The sequence below is a fragment of the Coenobita brevimanus genome, chromosome 83 (genome assembly GCF_032717465.1).
Source record: "Coenobita brevimanus isolate Jiangsu-jjx chromosome 83, ASM3271746v2, whole genome shotgun sequence".
NCBI lineage: Eukaryota > Metazoa > Arthropoda > Malacostraca > Decapoda > Coenobitidae > Coenobita > Coenobita brevimanus.
Genome location: NC_137036.1, coordinates 13,584,571 through 13,607,219, shown reverse-complemented (window position 1 = coordinate 13,607,219; position 22,649 = coordinate 13,584,571). Strand labels below are relative to the sequence as shown.

The following is a 22,649-nucleotide window of genomic DNA, read 5'->3' as shown; positions in this document are numbered from 1 at the left end:
TACAGCCTGCATTGACCCCCTCACTTTTAGGGTACTCACCTAATCGTATTGTTCTGTATCATCATATCGTTTGTAAAGGCTCCTACATGCTTGCATGCTTCAGCCTTGATCACCTAATGGCAACTCTCCATGCTGCTTGATCTCTGGCAGCTTCCCTATTCAGTCCATTATCCTAGCCATGAGGTCGCACTCTATGACTTCATCCCAGGTCTTTTTCGGTCTGCCTTGGTCTGCCTAAGCTGAATAAAATCATCAGGAGAAAGTAAAAATTGCTTAAAATGAGAAATACATCTTTTGCTTGAAGAGTTAAGTGATTTGAGGTATGCCAGATCATGGTGCCTACATGTCAGTGGGATGATAGTTGACTGGATATTACCATTTTGTATGTTACAGTACTATCTGTTACTAAAAATACTATAAAACGTCTTTCTTGTTTGTGTCAGTAGCTACTTGTCACTTCTGAGTAGTGTTATGTGATTTTTTTTTCTTCTTTACTCAACTAGGGAATTGTGTCACACATTATGTTTATATATACATTATTATTAAAGAAAGTGCTGTATTTTAAAAAACAAGCTCCAACCCCCACAGTGAAGGCTGAGAAAATTGACGAAGCTGTCAAGGTTGCTGACCCCCAGTATACCTTGTGTAAAATGCATTGGAGCCATCTGGTGCAATCCATCATTGCCCTTTCAGGTGTGGGACATTTGTATAACCAGGCACCTCTGCTACTTAGTTATATTCGTGCCGCCATGCGAAGGTATCATTCCAGTACTAGTGCAGTTCCTGGTGAGGGTTACAATACAGCTTTTACTATATCAGTCTACCTATCAATAGCCAGCTGCCATAATCCTGTAAGGGGTGACCATTTGTCTTTGAGTTAGTTGTTTTATGGGTAGGGGGACTAACCCTCTGCCAACCTACTTGGTGAACACATAATATGTGTTGGTTATATGGTTACCACCCAGCATTGTAAATGGTTTCCTGGCTCTCAGGACGCCATTAGGCTTGTCTTTCAATGTAAAGCCACATGAAAAGGAAAGAAGAGTAATAAAAAGTGACAGGAAAGATGGGAGAAATAGGAAGAGAGGGGGACAGACACAGAAAAAGAATGATAAAGGTGAAGAAGAAGTAGGCAGCACTACATCAGGTAAGTGAATGATGGTTGCCACTACCTACCAGTAACTTGGCCAAAAATTCCCATCCCTTCATCCTTAGCACTGAGTTGTCATAAGATGATAACAGTGAAATATGATACTAGTCGCAATTGAGTGCTATAGAAAGGATGTGTAGCTGAAGTATTATCAATTTCCTCCATCGACCCGTGAAGAATAAGCTGCAAAAGGGCGAAAACCTGGGCCAGGCTAAGATAAAAAAAAGTAAAGGTGGTTTTCTTGAGGACTGGTCATGATTTTGAGGAGGGAAGGGGATTTTTAGCTTTGTTTTCTTGGTGGTTTTATGAATTGGTATTTTTGTGGGTAATGCATAGTAATTTATTGGGATGTTTTCAGATTTTTGATGTAAATGGTATTGGAAAAGTTAATATACGCATGATTATATCATAGGAATGTTCTGGACAGCCAAAGCTGTCGCAGTGGAGGCAACCTCGTCTTCCATATTACCACTCCCAAGCGAACTGCTGCTGATGCTTGTAAGCATTACATCGCTGCATTAGTAAGGAAGGAAAATAAGGTACATAGCCAGGTTTATTTCTGTGATTAATTCGCAGAATTTCCCAAGCGTCGCAGTGAGACAGGTGAAGTAAGATGGCTGCCCGGCGCCTAGGACGACGTCAGCAGGGAAGTTAGGTGCCTCCGTAGTATTGCCAACTCAGCGTTTTTTCTGCTACATGTAGATAGCCATATAGCCATAATTTTTTACGTCTAGATTCAAGAAATCCAGTCATTTTAAAAGAGGTTTCTCCGGAGTTCTAGCAATATTCCAGTGATTATGGACCCTTACTAGCGCTAGTCTGAATTTCTTTTAAATTTAGTGACATTTTAACAATTTCTGAGAACAAGGTTAGCGATACATGACAGAATTTGGAAACTTTATCTCCCAGCTGATAGTGTTGTGGTGCATCAGCTGGTGACGACATGGATCCCACCAAGACGCATCTCACCATACCAAAATCCCTTCCTCTCCTGGTTGTGGCTGATGGTGTCCTCTTACCAGGCTCAACCATCAGAGTCCCAGTTACTACGGTCAAAAAGTGAGTGTTTCCTATCACGAAATTATTATAGCAAATTGTTGTAAGTAGGAAGAGTTTGGATATCACGCAATGTCATCTGCGTAAATGGTGTATGTTGATTCATTTATTATTTTATCATGACAGTTGGCCATTTTATTCATGTTCCCCTTGCATCATGTTTTATTTGATAATGTTACAGGTGGTAGCGACCATCGTCCACTCACATTATGTAATACTGCCTGCTTCCCTCACCTTTATCATTCTTCTTCTTAGACTGCCCTCCTCTCTTCCTATTTCTCACCATCATTCACTCACTTGATATAGTGCTACCTACTTCATCCTTCATCTCTCCCATCCTTTTTCTGTGACTACCCTCCCATTTTTCCTGTCACTTTTTATTATTCTTCTTTCCTTTTAGGGTGGCATTATATTGTGACAAGCCTAATGGTTTCCTGTAAGCCAGGAAAGCATTTACATCGCTGTGTGGTAACCATAACCAGCTCATACGTGTTCCCTACGTGTCAACAAGTGGATTGGTGGAGGGTTAGTGCCCCTCCCCGTAAAACAACTAACTCAAAGACAAATGGCCATCGCTTATGGGATTATGGCATCTGGCTGTAGATAGATAGACAGACCAGGAAAACTATTCAGATTGCTTAAGAGTTGTGTTGTTGACATCTCTCTCTCTCTCTCTCTCTCTCTCTCCCATCCTAGTACAGTAGTTATCCTTGAATTATATACTTTTGCAGTGCTAAGCAAGTATCTTTTCAACATTAACTGGTCTTACTTAAAAAAATAAAAAAGATAAGGAAAAAATGACATCGAAGTCTGAAGCTGCACAGGAGGGTCAAAAGGTCAGTGGGTGTGGTGCGGGGCCGTGCACCTGGGGAAGGGGGCAAGGGGGCGCCTAGGCATGGGGAACGAGGGGCGCCTTAACCCCTTTCGAGCACAGGGTCAAAAGTACACGGGCTTGTTATGCACTGTCAGGTCGAATGAAGGCCCAACAGTGGCGAGAACAAAGGGTTAATGCGTCCACTTCCACCTCATCCTCAGCCTCCACCTCTGCCTCATCCCCTGCCTCATCTTCTGTCCCCACCCCTGCCTCATCCCCTGCCTCATCTTCTGCCTCATCCTCTGCCTCATCCCCCACCTCCACCACACTGAAGTGGGTTGAAGAGGGGGACACGGTGAAGGAGGAGAGGCCAGGGGACGTTGTCAGGGGCCATGAAGAGGTTACAGAGACTAGGCAGGGGACGGTAGAAGCAAAAGGGGAAGATGAATCCCGGAATCAGAATTTGACAAAAGAACATCAGAAGAAACTTGAGGAGGGAGGGGAGACTTTGGATATGGACTCTTTTATCCCTCTTACAGGTGGGGTACATGAAGATATGGACCTCCTCTTGCCACTTACAGGAAGGGGCGTGCTCCCTATCCTGCCTCCTTTGGTGGGTGTCGCGTTCTACCCACCTGTTTTGGGATGGGTGGGCCTGATGCTCCCGTTAGAGGTATATAGGTTCAGCAACCCAACAGTGTGAGGTACTAAGTATAGAGATCTGCCTGCCTCACACTAACGGGTATGTAGCTTAGATCTGCCTGCCTCACACTAAAGGGTATGTAGCTTATATCTGCCCTCCTCACACTAAAGGGTATGTAGCTTAGATCTGCCCGCCTCACACTAAAGGGTATGTAGCTTATATCTGCCCTCCTCACACTAAAGGGTATGTAGCTTAGATCTGCCTGCCTCACACTAAAGGGTATGTAGCTTAGATCTGCCCGCCTCACACTAAAGGGTATGTAGCTTAGATCTGTTCACTTCACACTGAAGATTCTGTAAATCTGTTCACTTTACACCAAGTATATGTACGCTAGATCTGTTCACCACACTAAATGGTCTGTAGATCTGTTCACCTCACACTATTAGTACCATGCATCGTACAGTACAGTATTATGGCTTGGTGCTAGTTCTTATTCCACCCTTCACCTCACTCTATAGGGTGTGTGGGCCAGATCTGTTCACCTCACACTAAAGGGAACGTTGGCTAGATCAATTCACCTCACACTCCCCCTGGGGAGGAGGAAAAAGAATATTTCCCCAATGTCCCTGCTTGTCGTAAGAGGCAACTAAAAGGGGACTTTCTGTCTCCCATCTTTCTCTCCTTACTGTCTTCTGCTTGTCTGTCCTATCTCTTTCTTGATATGTCCATGTTTCTTCCAGCCTTTATCTTACCTCTACAGTACTCCTGCCAGGTTAGACATTTGGTTTCATGACATGAATAGTTTTAGGACATCTCATTGATGTTGACCTTTTCTCACTTATACCACTTTCATGCCAAGACCACTTCAGCACCAGCCTTAGTGGTTTGGCCATGTGGAGAGGATGGAGGGTGAAAGACTGACGAAGAGAGTGTATGTGAGTGAGGTGGAGGGGGGAAGAGGGAGGGGGAGGCCGAGGATGAGATGGAGGGATGGGGTGGAGAGGTATATGAGAGAGGGGGGTGTGAGTTGGGAGCAGGGCAGTGAAATGGCGGGGGACAGGGCGACTTGGAGGCGATTTGTTTGTGGCCACCCCAAACGGGATTGAGGCGTCTGGCAATAGATAGATAGATAGATGGCTTGGTGCTGGTTTTTCATGATTCCTTCCATCCACATTTTGATCATTATGTAATCTGATGTGTGATCCTTGCAGTATCAACCTGGTGCGATCCAGCCTCACTTTGGGTAACCGGTTGGTCAGCACAGTCATCTGCGTAGTTACCAAGGAACCAGACAAAGTATGTATCAACACACTTGGTTTTTGTGAAGAATGAGTCCATGCACACTGCTTTTTCGTTATGTTAACATGACATTCCCCAAGGACCATTCATCACATGCCAGACACCTTCACAAGTCACTGCCTTGATGTTAACTCTCCAACTAGATTTTTAAATGTCAGGACTCATGTGATAGTGTTAATGGGATTGTTTTTATGTCAGTGGGTCTCATGGAAAATAAGAAATGTCTGTTTTAACAAGCTTTGGTTAATGAAACTGTTCTTTGTCCCAACCTGGGATCAAACTTCCCTCTTTGATATATGTTGGCTTTATAATGTCCCCTTTTAGTCAGGTCCACAGTAGATTACAAAAAGATTGCTTGTACCCCCAGGTTCATCCAAGTATGAACCAGTGAACTGCAGACTGAAGTTGTTCTGCAGTCCACCATCCTCCTTTTGGGGGATAGGAAAGTAGTTGAGGGATGTTTGTGTAAGTGTGCAGTGAAGCTGAATGGTAATATTGCCACCACACAAAGGCAACCCTCTTCAGTATCATTTTCTCACAATTTACCACTTATAGCGAAAAGTTGTGATATGTTAGAACACACACATCCCTCACAGTTAACCCCATCAGTCTGATAGCCTGCTTTTATTTTTATTCATGTAGTAGCCTTCAGACAAATTTATTCAGGAGATTTTTTTAACTGGATAGGTTAAATATAGCCATCATTAACCTCTTCAGTATGAGAGGTGTTTCCTAAGCTAAGTAATATTGCCTGGAGATAGTGGGAATAAAATTAACTACTGGACAGTGGATTATGGTCAAATATAACAACAATCCTACTGCCTTATCCACCAGAATGGGGTGGTGAACCGTCTGCACAAGATCGGGACAGCTGGTGTGGTGGTGCAAGTGACGGGTACTAACTGGCCCCGTCCCGCCTACACGTTGTTGGTGACCGGTGTGTGTCGGGTGCGTCTGGACAGCATCATACAGGAGCACCCATATCCCGTTGCAGCCGTCACACAGCTCACCGACACACCATCCATTCAGCGTGAAGGTTAGACACACAATACACTCGATGATCCAATATTACAAGTAGAAATGTTGGTTTCAAGAGAGACACAGGTCAGGGCTTGAATTCTCTCTCTTTAATGTTTCAGGCCATACAGAGTCCATCTTCAGAGAGTCTGTGTAGTCTAAAATATAAGAGAAAATAGAGAATTCAAGGTCCAACCTGTCTCTCTCTCTTACCCAACATTTCTTACAGCATATGTATAGCTTTCCCATTCCTATGTTTGTACTCTAAAAGGAACAAGGAAAAGAAAAGGAGTGAATATAGTTTTGTGTGTGGATTACAGATGATGCTCAGGTGGCGAGTCTCCTGGCTGAGTTTAAGGAAGCAGCTCAGAAACTGGTGGACCTGTTGGATATCTCGGGACCTGGTTTATCTAAGCTGAAGGTGAGACAGCTGAAACATTTAAGTCACCCTGAGGTTTGCTTTACAGTGGAGTCTATAATTAAAAGCATGTCTTGGAATTATTTTTATTCACCTTAAGTACAGGGTGTCCCATAAGTCATGTAGGGATTAATGCACATCTCTCTTCTTTCCAGATACATGAATATATGGGTTATTATGAACAGATTCTCTCAAATTTGCTATGATGCCCGACTTGTGGGACACCCTGTTGTTTTGTGCCTACACTCAAATAGACTTTAAATAAGGATTGCCAATATTGACTAGATAAATAATACCCACACACTTCTATCTGTCTATCTATCTATTGCCAGACGCCTCAATCCCATTTGGGGTGGCCACAAACAAATTGCCTCCAAGGAGCACACACTTAAATTGTGTTTATCATGATTATTTAGCAGTTTCAGCCGACTAGACACTAAATACTGATAATAAACACAGAAACGACAGTACTTCATTCAGCTAAACACATAGCTCTGAAATTACACATAATACGGAACATTCCCCTCAAAAACTACATAGAATTTTCCTCCTCTTGAATGCACCTATGGAAGTAATCTGTTTTGTCTATGCAAAGAGAAGTATTAGTGTTTAGACATAAATATGAAGAAAAAAGGTCAAGCAAGGTTTAATATTACCCTGCATTTTGATGCTACATTTTGTATGGGTGACTTTTTTTGTGTGTGTGTGTGTGTGTGTGTGTGTGTGTGTGGAGGGATCAGATGGAGAGGTAGGTCATATGAGAAAGGAGGGTGTACTGGAGAACAGGCACCCAGATGGCAGAGGGTAGGGTGATGTGGAGGTGATTCATTTGTGGTGACCTCTTATTTGACTAAGGCATCTGGCAATAGAGAGACGAAAGATTTTTGGTTTTCAGTTAACAGTGTGGTGTGTGTTTTGTTGCAGGCAGCTGTGTCACAGGTGCCAGGGCAGCAGCTGGCAGATTTGGTGGCTGGGCTGGTGAGGGCTACACTACCTGAACGCTTGGAGGTCCTTGATGCACTGGATCTCACCTCCAGGATCAAGATAACGCTCCCACTTCTCCTCAGACACATAGAGAAGCTCAAGGTAGGTTCATGATGCACTGCTTTTCTTGTACACTAAATGTTTCAGTTTGTGATCTAATGCTGTAGCCAGATTGATATATGGCCGTCTTCAGCATTTTTGCTGCTGATGAAATGGCAAATCAGATATGAAAACAGTGCAGATATACTTTTCCCATTCCTGGATTTTGTCCTCATTTACATCTAGCATGTCATTGTGTTCAAATGCTGATCATTCGCCAAATGAATGACCAGTGTTACTGCATACCACCATCTGTTCAAGAGGATACAATGACATTAGCCTCCCTCGGACCCAGAAAACAGTGACTCAGTGGTACAGTATTGAGTCCACTGCTTAGAAAATTGTCTTTTGTTACATGAATTGTCAACTGTGTACCAAATTGATTAGATATGTCATTGTTCAGGCATTTAATGTGCTGTCCACTGTGAAGTTAAATAAATGATAGAGGCAACTAGCAAAGCACATACGTACAAATTGTACTAAGTATTGCTTGGAGTCAGGATGAAGTTATTCACAGAAGATGTGTTTCCATATCCTTGTATGTAAGTATTAGAGTTTTTAAAAGTTTTTTGCAATGGAAAACTCATCACAGGTAGTCCAGTTACAAAGCAGCACTTGAAAAGATGTATTTCTGATGCTCTTAGTATATGTGATCATCATAGTGTAAATTTTTACATGAATTACTGTACAGACTGCAAGAAAGAAGTTGACAATTTATGGTTCCATTAAAGTTGCTGAAGTTTGCTTAGTTGTATGTAACTGATGCTCAGTGGGTTAGAGCGCTCCGTTCTGACCGAAGGGTCGGAGGATCGAATCCACCCTAGGGTCATTGGTAGACATCAGGAAGGGCATCCGGTCATAAAATGCTACACGCTCCAAACCAAAGTCCTCTACCCAGGGGCAACGCCATAACCCTTATCCAAAAAAGGGGTACCTGGCGTAAAACTCACTCTTTTTATTATTAGCAGAAGGAAACATCTGCCCCTTTTTTTTTCTTCTTCTTTTTTTTTTTTTAACATTGGTAGAGCGTAAGTCAAAGTTCACTTACTTGGCTGTCATTTGTTCCAGACAAAACTTCCTCTGTTCCAGGAGGTGCGTGATGCAGAAGGTAATGATGATAGTTCTGGCAAGGAGGTTGTGCGTCCTATGCGGCGACGACTGCGTGGTGTACCTCCCCCAAATATCCCACCCCTGGAGAAAGACGAGGGGGACACAACTGAACTGGAGGAGAGGATCAAGGCAGCAAATTTACCCCCTGAGGCCAACAAGGTCAGTGTGGATCATGGATAGAGGAGGGAGGTACCATAATACAGTACCGGTAAGTCTTTGATATAGGTTGTCTTTATTGATGTTCTGTTTTGCTATTAAGTTCACAATAAATTATACAAAAATTGCCTGTGGCTCTTTTACTGCCTTTAATGCTGATTTGCCAGTTTCATCAATTAACAGGGTGTTGGAGAGGACTGCCCTTATGTGATGGCATTCAAATAACAGGACAGCTCCACTGTCTGGCTATGCTGATGTCAATGAGCCCCCTCCCAGTCCCCCCAGAAGGGAATAGTGAACTGGAGGTGAATGGCAGCTTCAGTCTTCATTCCTTTCTCTGGCAGTCCAATACCCACCTTTTAGGAGATGGAGAGGGAGTTGAGGCATGCTCGTATGACTGGATAGTGAAGTTGCTCAGTTACATTGGTCCCTTTCCATCATCACTAGTTGGAGTGATGAAGGTTTTTCAGTTTTTTAATACCACCAGGGGCATAGACCAGTCACCTATCCGTACTATACTTTTTGTGTCACTTGCTATCTCATGACAGTTTTATTCACTTTAGGAGAGACTTTGGTAGCTGGAGGATTTAGCTGTGGCTGCAGTGGATCATTCAGTATGATAAATCTTTCATAATTTGAATAAAATGATATGGAGGTACCGGTAATAAACTAATAAAAATACCTGAGAGGATGTAAGGGGTTAATTATTTTGGATTACAGTAACGTAGCCTCAGACACATGTATCTGACAAGAGGCAGCGTATATCTGGCCATTCCCCTTTTATCTCTGTGGGCTGTGTAAGATATGAATTACTTAAGGTGAGCTATTTCTCTATGAATTTTCGATGTTTCTCACCAAAAGCGAAGGTTTGAGCCAAAAGAAAAAAATTCCTAAAATGTTGGGCATGTTGAGAGGATGGAGGATGACAGTTGGATGCAGGAGGTGGGAAGTGTGGATGTTGGGAGTAGAGTTGCTAGAGGCAGACCTAAAAAATCCTGAGACAAGGTCATAGAGTGTGACCTTGGTGATAAGGGACTGAATAGGGAGGCTGCCAGAGATCAAGCAGCATGAAGAGCTGCCATTAGGTTACCAAGACCAACACATACAAGCACACTGTAGCCTTTATAAATGATACTATCTTTTGTTGGAGCCTTTATAAATGATACAAACTACATATTGATTCTAGGTCATCTCTCTCTCTCTCTCTCTCTACATATCGTTCCTAGGTCATCAATCTCTCTCTCTCCCTGTGGCTTTCATCATCTAGGCTGCCATGAAGGAGCTAAGTCGTCTGAAGCGCATGCCCTCTCACGTGCCAGAGTACTCCATGTTACGAAGCTACCTGGACCTCGTCGCAGACCTGCCCTGGACGACCACCGCACCCGAGACCTGCAACATCGCCAGGGCACGGGAACACCTGGATGCAGACCACTATGGACTTGAGAAGGTGTGTGTGTGTGTGTGTGTGTGTGTGTGTGTGGAGGGAGGGGGAGACCGAAGATGAGGTGAAGGGATGGAGTTGAGAGGTATATGAGGGAGGGGGGAGTGAGTTGGGGGGAGAGCAGTCAAATGGTGGGTGACAGAGTGACTTGGAGGCGTTTTGTCTGTGGTCACCCTTTGCGGTATTAGGACGTCGTGCTATAGATAGATAGATTGGTAGTAGTGCAATACATATAAATATAACTTTATTCCTTCCACTGTGAACCAAATACTGCATACTCATTTTTACTCTTGCTTAGCTTAAAATTACCACCTCTCCATCTTGAATACTGAGTTGTAACAATAGATTACCTGTGCCTTGAGAATATTATGCTAGTCACAAAGAAGTTCAGTGGAAAGAATGTAGATCTGTAATATTGTATTCTGCTATTGAGTGACATAAAATAAGTAACAAAAGGAAAAAATGTGGACCACGTTGAGGCAAAGGAACTATAGCGCCCTTGTTGTTATCAGGTGAAGCGTCGAGTGCTGGAATACCTAGCAGTGCGTCAGCTGCGGGGAGACCTGAAGGGCCCCATCCTGTGCTTCGTTGGCCCCCCTGGTGTGGGCAAAACCAGCATTGCTAAGTCCATCGCCACCACCCTGGGCCGGCCATACCACCGCATGTCTCTGGGTCAGTGAATGCATTTATTATTGCCATCAACACCATTCCATGATTTGTTTTTATTTGCCGTAGAGAAAGGACAGCTTGTTTATGTTCAGAGGGGGGAGGGGCAAGCATGTGTTTGTATTAGAACTTCAGATTCCCAGAGTCCTAAATATTTTATAGGTTCATAGTGGCTTTGTGATCTCAAGCCCCCCAAAACGGAATGGTGGGCTACAGTCTTAACATAAAATCACATTCCCAGAAATCCACTCTTGATTTCTATGCCCCAAAAGGAGTAGTTTTTTTTCCCCTGGTGATGAAGGATTTTATAAATGTTGTATCTAATGCTTGTAGGTTGAAAACTTCCCCTAACATTTTTCTGGCCGATGATGCGCTGAAACGTTATTTGTTGACCAACCAATTCCGGGCTGATGATACGGCGGCGCATCAGTTTTTTAACAATTTTTCATGGCTCAAATACGTGGCACAACAGTTTGGTGAACACGCCAGACATGCACAAGTATTTCTTTGGACACTCACCCTCGGCCTGGGGATGGGGTAGAAAAGGTACACAAGGCTGGCCTGGTATGGTGTTAAGCTGAATTGTTTGGAAATTGCACAGGTATAAAGAAAATATCCATGTATTGAATGGGTTAGTGAAGGGGTTTTATGGTAATCAGGCATTACTTTGGATTGCGTTTACAGGTGGGGTGAGCGACCAACATGACATCCGCGGCCACAGACGCACCTACATTGGGGCCATGCCAGGAAGAGTCATTCAAGCACTCAGGACAGTCAAGGTGAGGGTCAGATGCATTGTGTTGTCCGACTATAATTCTTTCATCTTATCTTGGCCTAGGTTTTTATCTTATTGTTGCTTATTTCATGTAATATAGTGGCAGAAAAACACAATACTCCCGTTCTACATTGTTTCCATAGCACTTCTTTGTAGTTTCTATAACATCATGTTCTAGTGTTAGTTCTCTCACTTTAATGTGGCCCTGATTTTCATTCATTTGTTACTTATTTTTATATAACTCGGTGGCAGAAAAAGGCAACACAGCTGCTCTGCATTGCACTTCTTCATAATAGACTTCGTATTCTAGTGCAGCATTAAAGATGGGGAGATGGGAATTTTAGGCCAAGATAGAGTAAAGTGAGTATATAGCATTAATTAACCTGCACTTCCATGCTGGCTGTAGCAATGGAAAGTGTTACGAGAAAAAATTTTGTGATAACAGTACTGTATTGAGCGCATAACAAAAATTTGTGAGAAGGAAAGATACTCCCTGACACAGTAGGAGAGTGATGTGTGATGGCAGTATGTGGCACAGCGTGAGAGTAGGAAAAGAAAGTATATTCCTCAGACATTTGAAGAAGAATGAGAAGTAAGGAAGGCAGGACATAGTGCTGGCAGAAGATTATTATCCCTTTTTTTATTATTATTATTTTTTTAAAGTACAGACCGACCTCATAAGTTAGTATATGCCCCAGAGTATAATGTCCTTTTCCATTGCATTGGTGGTCTGTATTGGGTGACACTGGTAGATCAAGTTTATAAGTACCATACATAAAGGTACGGTATAATTTTTGCTCCTCTCAGGTGGGTGCTTGAGAGGGGTGCCTTCATGTGGTGGCACTGCTTCATTATGCAAATGCCCCTCAACTCCCTTCCAGTCCCTTGAAAGGAGGATTGTGGAGTGCAGGAGGGGAAACACCTTAGCCTGTAGTCCACTTGGTTCACATTCCGATGAACTGGGGTCTACTACTACTACTATACTACTACTACTACTACTCAGGTGAAGAATCCTGTACTACTGCTGGATGAGATAGACAAGCTGGGGATATCTGGCATCCATGGTGATCCTGGCGCTGCACTGCTGGAAGTCTTGGATCCAGCACAGAACTTTACCTTCACCGACACCTACCTTGGCCTGCCTTTCGACCTCTCCCAGGCATGTATCCAGAATAGACTGCCATATTTTGAATGATTAAGAGTGTGGTTTGGCCATGTGGAAAGGTTGGAGGGTGAGAGACTGACAAGGAGAGTGTAGGTGAGTGAGGTGGAGGGGGGGAGAGGAAGGGGGAGGCCGAGGATGAGATGGAGGGATGGAGTGGAGAGGTATATGAGAGAGGGGGAGCTGGGAGCAGGGCAGTGAAATGGCGGGGGACAGGGTGACATGGAGGCAATTTGTTTATGGCCACCCCGTATGGGATTAAGGCGTCTGGCAATAGATAGATAGATAGAAGAGAGTATCCAGGCATCGCAGAATGAACTGTTCTTGAATTTAGCCCTCTTGTCTTGTTTTATTTCCGTTTTTTTCTTGGAGGGAACAATTTGGACGTGGAGGTGATTTGTTTGTGGCCACCCCTTATGGGATTAAGGCATCTGGCAATAGATAGATAGATAGATAGAACAATTTGCAGGCTGGCTTGTTTTTGTTTTTGTTTTTTCTTGGAGAGAACAATTTGCAGACTCCTGGCCTTTGGTTCCTTCTTCCTTGCATAAAAAAAAAAAGTAGCTCATTTTTTTATATTACTTGTATGGTTGTCAGATAATTCAGTTCAGTTTAGTGACAATTCTCCTGATGAAAGGGTTGAGAATATTCTAGAAACACTCCACTAACCCCTTCATTGTTTCTCTCTCTCTCTCTCTCTCTCTCTCTCTCTCTCTCTCTCTCCCTCTCTCTCTCTCTCTCTCTCTCTCTCTCTCTCTCAAACTGCCAGACAATTTATTAAGCACTGCAACGACCTCCCATAGTGAAGAGAAACCATACAGTACCTGAGAGAGTGACATGTGCCGAGTTTGTGTTTGAAAATTGTCGACAGAGGAGGATGAAAAGCTAATGCAACTTGTCTCCCTTCAGGTTTTGTTTGTGGCCACGGCAAACTCACTCTCGACCATCCCCACGCCTCTTCTCGACCGCATGGAAGTCATCTCAGTGCCTGGTTATACGCAGGTGAGGGGGTGTGAAGTTTCGACAGACTGACCTGTGGAGTTCAAGAGCATTGTGGTGTTGATGTGGATGTGCTGGAAAGTGTTAGGAAGAGTACCCTGAGATAGAGTGGCCATGTGGAGGGAAATTAGAGTGAGAGATTGACAAGGAGAGTGTATGTGAGTTAGAGTGGCTATGGGGAGAGAAATTAGAGTGAGAGATTGACAAGGAGAGTGTATGTGAGTGAGGTGGAAGAGGAAGTACTTGGGGATGTAACATGAGATATTTTGGAAAGTGTTAGGAAGAGTACCCTGAGATATAGTGGCCATGTGGAAAGAAATATGAGTGAGAGACTGACAAGGAGAGCATATGTGAGCAAAGTAGAAGGGGAAATGTTGGGAGAAGAAATGTGAGATATTTTGACCATGTGGAGAGGATGGAGAATGAGAGACTGACAAGGAGAGTGTATGTGAGTGAGATGAAAGGGGAAGCGTTAGGAGAAGTAATGAGATGTTTTGACCATGTGGAGAGGATGGAGAATGAGAGACTGACAAGGAGAGTGTATGTGAGTTAGGGGGAAGGGGAAGTGGTGGGAGAAGTAGCCTGAGATTTTTGACCATCTGGAGAGAATGGAGAATAAGAGACTGACAAGGAGAGTGTATGTGAGTTAGGGGGAAGGGGAAGTGGTGGGAGAAATAGCCTGAGATATTTTGACCATCTGGAGAGGATGGAGAATAAGAGACTGACTAGGAGAGTGTTTGGGAGTGAGGTGGAAAGGGAGGAGACTTAGGATAAAGGCAAGGAATGGGATGGAGAGGAATGAATGTAAATGTGGTGTGAGAGAGAGAGGGAAGGTTGATCTTGGGAGAGGACAGGGCAACACAGAGTCAGTAATCATTATCTGGCGTCACCTGCAGTAAAACAGTCCAAATGTCTGACCACAGCCTGTATTTTCATTGGGTAAGGAAGCTCCTCAACTCTTCCTTAGCAATTTATTTTTGGATATGGTTGCTTAATATCCTTTTGTTTGTTATTTATGCAGAGTATGGGGATATTGGAAGAATTTATATAACAGGGAGAGGACAGTAAGGTGTAATAAACAAAGTAAATTGCTTTGGAAAAGGTGTTAGGGAGCTTCCTTAAGTGATGAGAATATGGACCAAGAAGAGTTTTACTGGCATCGGTATTAACTGACTCTGATGACTCACTTATTAAAATCATCTGGTTGGAATAAAAATACTAGAATTGTCACAATCATGAGAGTGTGAAGAATAAACTGTGAGAAGTGTAAAGATCAGGGGTAGGGTTGCATGAGGCAGACTGGAAAAATTGTGGGATGAGGTCATAGAGTGTGACTTCAGGGATAAGGGACTGAATAGGGAAGCTGCCAGAGATGAAGCAGAATGTAGAGCCACTGTTAGGTGTATGTTGGAGCCTTTATAAACAAACAAATTAACCAGCCAGCCAATCCTCCTTATTATCTCTCTCAACACAGGAAGAGAAAGTGATGATTGGGCAGCTACACCTACTGCCCAAACAGCTTCAGGAACACGGACTGACACCAGAAATATTCCAGCTGTCCAAAGAATCCATTGCAACCATCAGTGAGTCTCATACATTTAATTTTCCCCAGTATTCTGCACCAATATGTGAGAAGCACAGTGAGGTGGTTTGGCCATGTGGAGAGGATGGAGAGTGAGAGACTGATGAGGAGAGTGTATGTGAGTGAGGTGGATGGGAAGAGAGGGACGGGGAGGCCAAGGATGAGATGGAGGGATGGAGTGGAGAGGTATATGAGAGAGGGGGGTGTGGGAGCAGGGCAGTGAAATGGCGGGGGACAGGGTGACATGGAGGCGATTTTTTTGTGGCCACCCCTTATGGGATTGGGGCGTCTGGCAAGAGATAGATAGATAGATTTTTTTTTTGAGAGAGAATGGAATGGGCAGACTTGGTTCATTTCTCCATCACATTTTTTTCTTGCTTTCTGGCTCCTACTTGCTTACTTGAAGGATTGCATTTATGTTAGTGATGGGAAAAGTAGTTCTGCTTTTGTGGAGGCCTTGTTTTATTTCTGGATATTGCCTGCCTCATTTATATTTTAGTGGGAAGTAGGATGATGATGATGATGATGATGATGATGATGATGGCGATGATTGTGATGATTGGTGAACTGTGAAAGGGTATTGCTTCCTTCCACCCTGTGTTTTAAGACTGGTTTTGATTAGGGTGATGATGATGATGATGATGATGATGATGATTGTTATTTGTAGTAGTAGTAGTAGTATTACTGTACTGTTATTATTATTGTTGTTGTTCTTCCTATTATCATTATTATTATCATCCAATCCTATGTCGCCCTATGAGGAACGTAGGAACCCTTGGCTACCAGTTATTATTATTACTATTATTATTTATTATTATTATTATAACCATTTACAGCGCTGGGTGGTAACCATATAACCAACCCATACGTGCTCCCTACGTGTCAACAAGTGGGTTGGTGGAGGGTTAGTGCCCCTCCCCATAAAACCAATAACTCAAAGTCAAATGGCCACCTCTTAAGAGATTATGGCGTCTGGCAATAGATAGATAGATAGATTATTATTTATTATTATTATTATTATACTTCTTCACAGTGCACAATACATTCTTCCGCCCCACAGTTGGTGAGTACACACGTGAGGCAGGAGTGCGGACACTGGAGAGGAAGCTGGGTGCCATGTGTCGAGCAGTGGCGGTGCAGGTGGCGGAGGTGTTGTCGTGTCCAGGTGGGCATAGGAAAAGCAGGGAGAGAGAGAGAGTGTGTCTGTTTGTGTGTTTATGTTTATGTGTTTGTATTTGTTTGTGTGTGTGTGTGTGTGTGTGTGTGTGTGTGTGTGTGTCTTTGTTTGTTTAGCTGTTACTGATTTTCCTTCTTTATCATGGAAAATGAAATGATGTGGATTCTTGTTTTTCTTTAATTCCCAGGATTCCAGGGGCTTGAATGGTGAGTTAATGATAGTGTGGCCCATTCAGTGGGGTGGACTTTTGGTTAGATTCTCCTGTTAGGGTGTTTCTTGTTCTCGGGACCTTGCCTCACCCCATGCTTAGGAGGGAGAAGAGATCTGGATGGTGGTGGTGGTGCTGCTGGTAGTAGTAGTAGTAGTTGTAGTAGTAGAAGTACTTATCCATGACGATGATGATGACAGTGATGATGATGAGGAGGAAGAGGAGGAGAAAGAGAAGGAGGAGTACACTGATGATGGTACTGGTATGATGGTAATGAGGAGGAGGAGGAAGAGGATACTGATGATGGTGATGATGATGCTCACCCTAGATAAATATTAGAAGTCAGCTGTACTCTCAGTTGTTCAGCACTGATTCTGTTTTTTCCACACAGAGGGAGACAGCAAATCTGAAAAGGTGGAGACTGCTACAGACTTCAAGGGCAAGATTGAAGAGAGGCACGAGGCAGGCAGAGATGAGCACAACACAGCCGACCAACAACTAGAACTGGACGAGAGTGATGATCATTCTGCAGCCAAGGAGGAGAAGCCCAAGATGCCTGAGATTAGCTTGTCAAGGCTGCGGCAACACTTCACCCTTCCTATTGTGGCCGACCAGAAGATGATTCAGGATGTGCTGGGGGTGAGTGGAGCGGAGCGTGGCTGTCTTGGTGATGTGTGTGTCCGATTTCTTTTTTTTTATGTGTCCGACTCATGGCATAGGCTTCACAGTCTGCTATCAAGGCCCAGCAGTCCTCCTACATACCATACACCTCTACATGTCACCACTTCGGCGCTAACACCCACCATCCATATTGAATACATGCTAGGGCTGTCTTTTACATACAGGCTGTGTGAGTGGTATAATGTAGTTGACATAGAAAGAAAATATACTTGCTAAGGAAACTTGGTAAATGTAGAAAACAAAAAGTAATACACTTTTGCTTTTGTTACTCTGTGGTAGGTCGGGGCGCTCACTATCCACTCACTCGATGTAGTGCTGCTTTGGGTGTCTGCCCTTTCCTCTCTTCCTTAACTTCCTCTTCTGTCTTTCCTTCATTCTTTCCTCTTCCAGCTGTCTGTGGGTAACTCTACACTGAGTGACAAGCCAAATGGTTTCCTGTACACCAGGAAACCATTTACTATGCTGGGTGGTAACCATATAACCAAATTATGGCACCTGGTGGTTAAGTGGGTAATTAAGGCGCTCCAGTCGGATTGAGCCTGTGAAGGTTTATATCCAAGGGGTGGTAGGGGTTTATTGCTCACATATTGCCACTCAGGGTTGGGTGAGGCTGGTCACTCTCATCTTAAATGGCAGGACCAAACTGCCTAGCCCCGGGCTCCTGTGCTTCTGAAGGGGCAGCGCAGGATTGGGTGATGGATGGATGGATGGCTTCCATTACTTCAAACACTTTTTTTTTTTACTACTGGTAGATTAAACTGAGTGTGATATATGTGTTAATAAGTGGGTTGGCTGAGGGGTAGTGTCCTTCTCCATAAAACAACTAACTCAAAGACAAATGGCCACCTCATATGGGATCATGGCGTCTGGCTATAGATAGACAAATAGATAGTTTGTCAGGTGTGGATTGTTTGATAATGCAAAAGTCTGATGTAGTGAGATTTTACTGTATGCAGGTAGTCCTTTAAGCAACAGTTTTTCTAATTTATTGTGGATTCAGGATCAGAAAAATAACATAGATATGGTTGTTTATAAAGAGGACAGATTGTAGCTATTGAATATCTCCATTTTCCAGCCTCTAAAAATAATACAGATATGGTGACTTATAAAGAGAGAGTGGGGTGTAAGTTGGGGGGAGGGCAGTGAAGTGTCAGGGGACAGGACGACGTGGAGGCAATTTGTTTGTGGTCACCCTGTATAGGATTAAGACGTCTGGCTATAGATAGACATATTGTATTAAATATTTCTCCATTTCCCAGCCTCCCATATTTACAAGTGGTCTGGCTGGGCGTGTGAGTGTGGCTGGTGTGGCGGTGGGTCTGGCGTGGACTCCAGTGGGTGGGGAGGTGATGGTGGTGGAGGCTACTAGGACACGTGGTGACTCTGGACTCATCCTCACCGGCCAGCTGGGGTCCGTCATGCAGGAGTCGGCCAAAATTGCATTGTCGTGGGTCCGCCAGCATGCAGCCGTGGTGAGCTTGGGGTCTCAGATTGTATGTTTGAATGTTAAGTTCTAATTTCTAGTTTTTTATTAGATTCTGGTGCTCTGGACCTCATCTCACTCAATCCAAGGGTGATGATGATGAGGAGGAAGAGTAGGAGTAGGAGGAGGAGGAGGATAATTAGATTCCCTGTGATAGTTATGTTTTATTACACCATCATGTGTAAGGAACAGATCATCATCGCTGAAATTTGTTTCACTGCCTCATTTTATCATTGCATTAATGATATATTTGACATATTTTTCCCTTGAAGCTTTTAATATTAAGACAGAAATGTATTTTTTTGAGCCTACCATGGATCAGAAGTGTGCCTCTTTTGAAGTAGTTTCACATAAAGTAGCACTTGGCCTGCACATATCTTGGACTTGAAGGAAGGTTTGCATGTATTGTAAATGACACATATCTTGGACTTGAAGGAAGGTCTGTATGTATTGTAAATGACACATATCTTGGACTTGAAGGAAGGTCTGCATGTATTGTAAATGACACATATCTTGGACTTGAAGGAAGGTCTGCATGTATTGTAAATGACACATATCTTGGACTTGAAGGAAGGTTTGCATGTATTGTAAATGACACATATCTTGGACTTGAAGGAAGGTTTGCATGTATTGTAAATGACACATATCTTGGACTTGAAGGAAGGTTTGCATGTATTGTAAATGACACATATCTTGGACTTGAAGGAAGGTTTGCATGTATTGTAAATGACACATATCTTGGACTTGAAGGAAGGTTTGCATGTATTGTAAATGACACATATCTTGGACTTGAAGGAAGGTTTGCATGTATTGTAAATGACACACAGCTGGAGTTGGAGCCGGACTTCATGCGCGATGAGGAGCTGCACCTGCACTTCCCAGCTGGAGCCATCAGCAAGGACGGACCCTCAGCAGGAGTCACCATACTCACGGTGTTGGTGTCACTTTTTACTGATCGCTGTGTCCGACCTGATGTGGCCATGACGGGAGAAATTACACTCAATGGGGTAGTCTTGCCTGTGAGTTATACCAGTGATCTTTTCATAATTTGGGTGCTGGGGAGGGATATCGTCAGTCTTTTGAATACTCCTGTAAAATGTTTAAATGTTCAGATATTAGAATCAGCATCAAGATTCCCATTCCCTCCCAGAAATGTGGCGAGGCTGTTGGTAGTGGTGGTGTTCGTGGTGGTGGTGGTAGCAGTGTGATGATCTAAATATTAAGTGCTGTTTCATTGCTGATTTTTATATTCACTAGCTTATGGATGTACTGGTACTAATTCACATCATATTCTTTGTTGTACAGGTGGGAGGAGTGAAGGAAAAGCTACTGGCAGCCCATCGAGCTGGCCTCAGCACTGTCATTCTTCCTGCAGCCAACAAAAAGGATCTTGCTGATGTTCCTGATAATGTCTTGGTCAGTATATGCATGTGAGCTGGGGGGAAGGCAGTGAAATGTCAGAGGACAGGGCGACATGGAGGCTATTTTATTTGTGGCCACGCCTTATGGGATTAAGGCATCTGGCTGTAGATAGATAGATAGATAGTAAATGTATAGCCTGCCACATAGGAACAAGACAGCAGTGAAGTGTGTGTATAATTCTCTGTATTCTTCTCCCCATTCACACATCAGTTACCAAGCTGTTGCAACTAAAAATTTCCATCCCCCATTCATTTATGTTACTGCCACAAACTAGCAGTTGAGAGAAGCCATCCATTGGTGCTGCTGTTGCCCTGGATGGAGAGAAACAGATGTGCCTCCTACCCGGGAATGAAACCTCCTCATCCTTCCCCTTCATGTGGTGGCATGGGTATGACTGGGTGGTGGAGCTGCAGGTTTATAAAAGTGTCCTTCAGTCCCCTCTCTTTCCCCCCAGTGGAGAATGGTGGACTGTGGAAGAAGGGTGACTTTGGCCTGCAGTCCACTGGGTTCACATATCAGATGAGTCTGGGACCTTAGCAAAATACATGGCAGTACGTTAGGGTAGTCAAGTGTACCAACTGCCAGACTTCCACTACACACTGATGCTGTCTTAGGTTCGAATGTGTTGTACTTTGCATTATCTATTTCTGGCATTGGTAAGGGTTTGTGGCCAGCCCTTGCACGATTAAAGCATGTGGCAGTAGATAGATAGATAGATAAAGGCTTGGAAAGACAATAATCACGTTCCCATTCCTGCCAATATATGGAGTGGGTATGGTCCAGATGCCAGAAGATAATTACTGTCACCTGAGTACCCCGTGAAATGAGTCATACATTGTTATAAATCTTAGTTTACATGTGACGTTTCTTTTCCTTGGCAGTTTAGGAAATAGTCTGTGTTAGGTGTGGGTGCTCGCCATCCACTCACTCGATGTAGTGCTGCTGTCGGGTGTCTGCCCTTTCCTCTTCTCCATCCTTCTTTCCTTCCATCCTCTTCTGTCTTTCCTTCACTCTTTCCTCATGCTTCTGCCTATGGGTGACTTTACACTCCCTCTTCTGTCTTTCTTTCCTTCATTCTCTCCTCTTCCTTCTGCCTGTGGATGACTCTACACTGAGTGCCAAGCCAAATGGTTTCCTGTACACCAGGAAACCATTTACTACGCTGGGTGGTAACCACATAACCAAATTTTGGCGCCTGGTGGTTTAGTGGGTAATTATTGTGCTCCAGTCAGATTGAGCCGGTGAAGGTTTATATCCAAGGGGTGGTTGGGGTTGATTGCTCATGTAATGCCACTCAGGGATGGGTGAGGCTGGTCACTCTCATCTTAAATGTCGAGACCAACTGCCTAGCCCTGGGCTCTTACACTCCTCATGGGGCACAGTAGGATTAGATGATGGATGAATGAATTATTATTATTATTATTATTATTATTATTATTTTTTTTTTTTTTTTTTTTTTTATCATCATCATTATTTTCTTCACATCTTCCAGAATGAGGTGGAGGTAGTGTTGGTGAATTCTGTAGGGGAGGTGCTTCAGGCCGCCTTTGATGATGGCTTCCCCAGCGTTGGCAGTGACACCAAGCCTCTCACCAGCAAACTTTAGGATGACCAACACAAGCATAGCACAGTGAGATAAGGCATGAGTGAATGAATGAATAAATAAGTGAATGAATGAATGAATGAAAGAGTGAGTGAATGAAGGAATGAATGAAAGAATGAGTGAGAGTGAATGAATGAAAGAATGAGTGAAAGAAGGAATGAATGAAAGAGTGCTTGAATGAATGAAAGCAGCTCCCATTGATTGTGATAGATAGATAGATAGACAGATAGCTAGATATTGGAGATGGTAGTGTATTGTTAAGAGTCATGTTCAGTATTTCCCTAACAAAATGAAGTAGGAGTTTCAAGAGTCATTCATTGTCACTGAGTAAGGAAAGGCCATGCTTTGACTACAAATAATAGATTAATATAGACTGGTACTCTGGGTTAGAATTTGATATGCATTGTGTGTGTGGGTGTGGGTGTGTGTTTGTGGGTGTGTGGGTGTGGGTGGGTGTGTTTGTGGGTGGGTGTGCCTATGTGTTTGTGCCAAATCTAGTACAGTAGTGCAATATTAGGACTTCTGTCTGGGGTTGCAAGTTCGTTCAATCTAAGTAATGAATTAAAGTACTTGCAATTATTTGTCAGGGTCACAAACTATTTTTAATTTTTGAACTGTATATATTCAGTATAGACTTGCATTATTGGAATTACTGGATTATTTTCTTATGGGTATTTGTGGGATGCGTACCAGTGTAATATAAT

The 22,649-nt window shown here is 43.5% G+C and overlaps 1 protein-coding gene across 1 annotated transcript; it reads left to right on the top strand.

The window, feature by feature from the left end:
• Positions 1–332: 332 nt before the first annotated feature.
• Positions 333–21,965, top strand: LOC145409808 (lon protease homolog 2, peroxisomal-like). The gene is made up of 21 exons (XM_080280114.1): positions 333–345; positions 589–757; positions 1,563–1,648; positions 2,083–2,209; positions 4,875–4,959; positions 5,797–5,998; positions 6,300–6,400; positions 7,322–7,483; positions 8,570–8,749; positions 10,014–10,193; positions 10,700–10,859; positions 11,538–11,632; positions 12,632–12,787; positions 13,700–13,792; positions 15,264–15,372; positions 16,432–16,536; positions 17,148–17,395; positions 18,697–18,909; positions 19,748–19,939; positions 20,226–20,336; positions 21,835–21,965. The coding sequence occupies exons 1-21, from the start codon at positions 333–335 to the stop codon at positions 21,946–21,948; spliced, it is 2,901 nt and encodes a 966-aa protein (XP_080136240.1). The 3' UTR covers positions 21,949–21,965.
• The last annotated feature ends 684 nt before the right edge of the window (positions 21,966–22,649 follow it).

What these genes read in the sequence shown, in the direction of transcription:
- LOC145409808 (XM_080280114.1), top strand. An exon ending in AGAATCCATTGCAACCATCA is followed by an intron (nt 15,373 to 16,431) that starts GTGAGTCTCATA and finishes TCCGCCCCACAG; the next exon opens with TTGGTGAGTACACACGTGAG. An exon ending in GGAGGTGTTGTCGTGTCCAG is followed by an intron (nt 16,537 to 17,147) that starts GTGGGCATAGGA and finishes TTTTCCACACAG; the next exon opens with AGGGAGACAGCAAATCTGAA.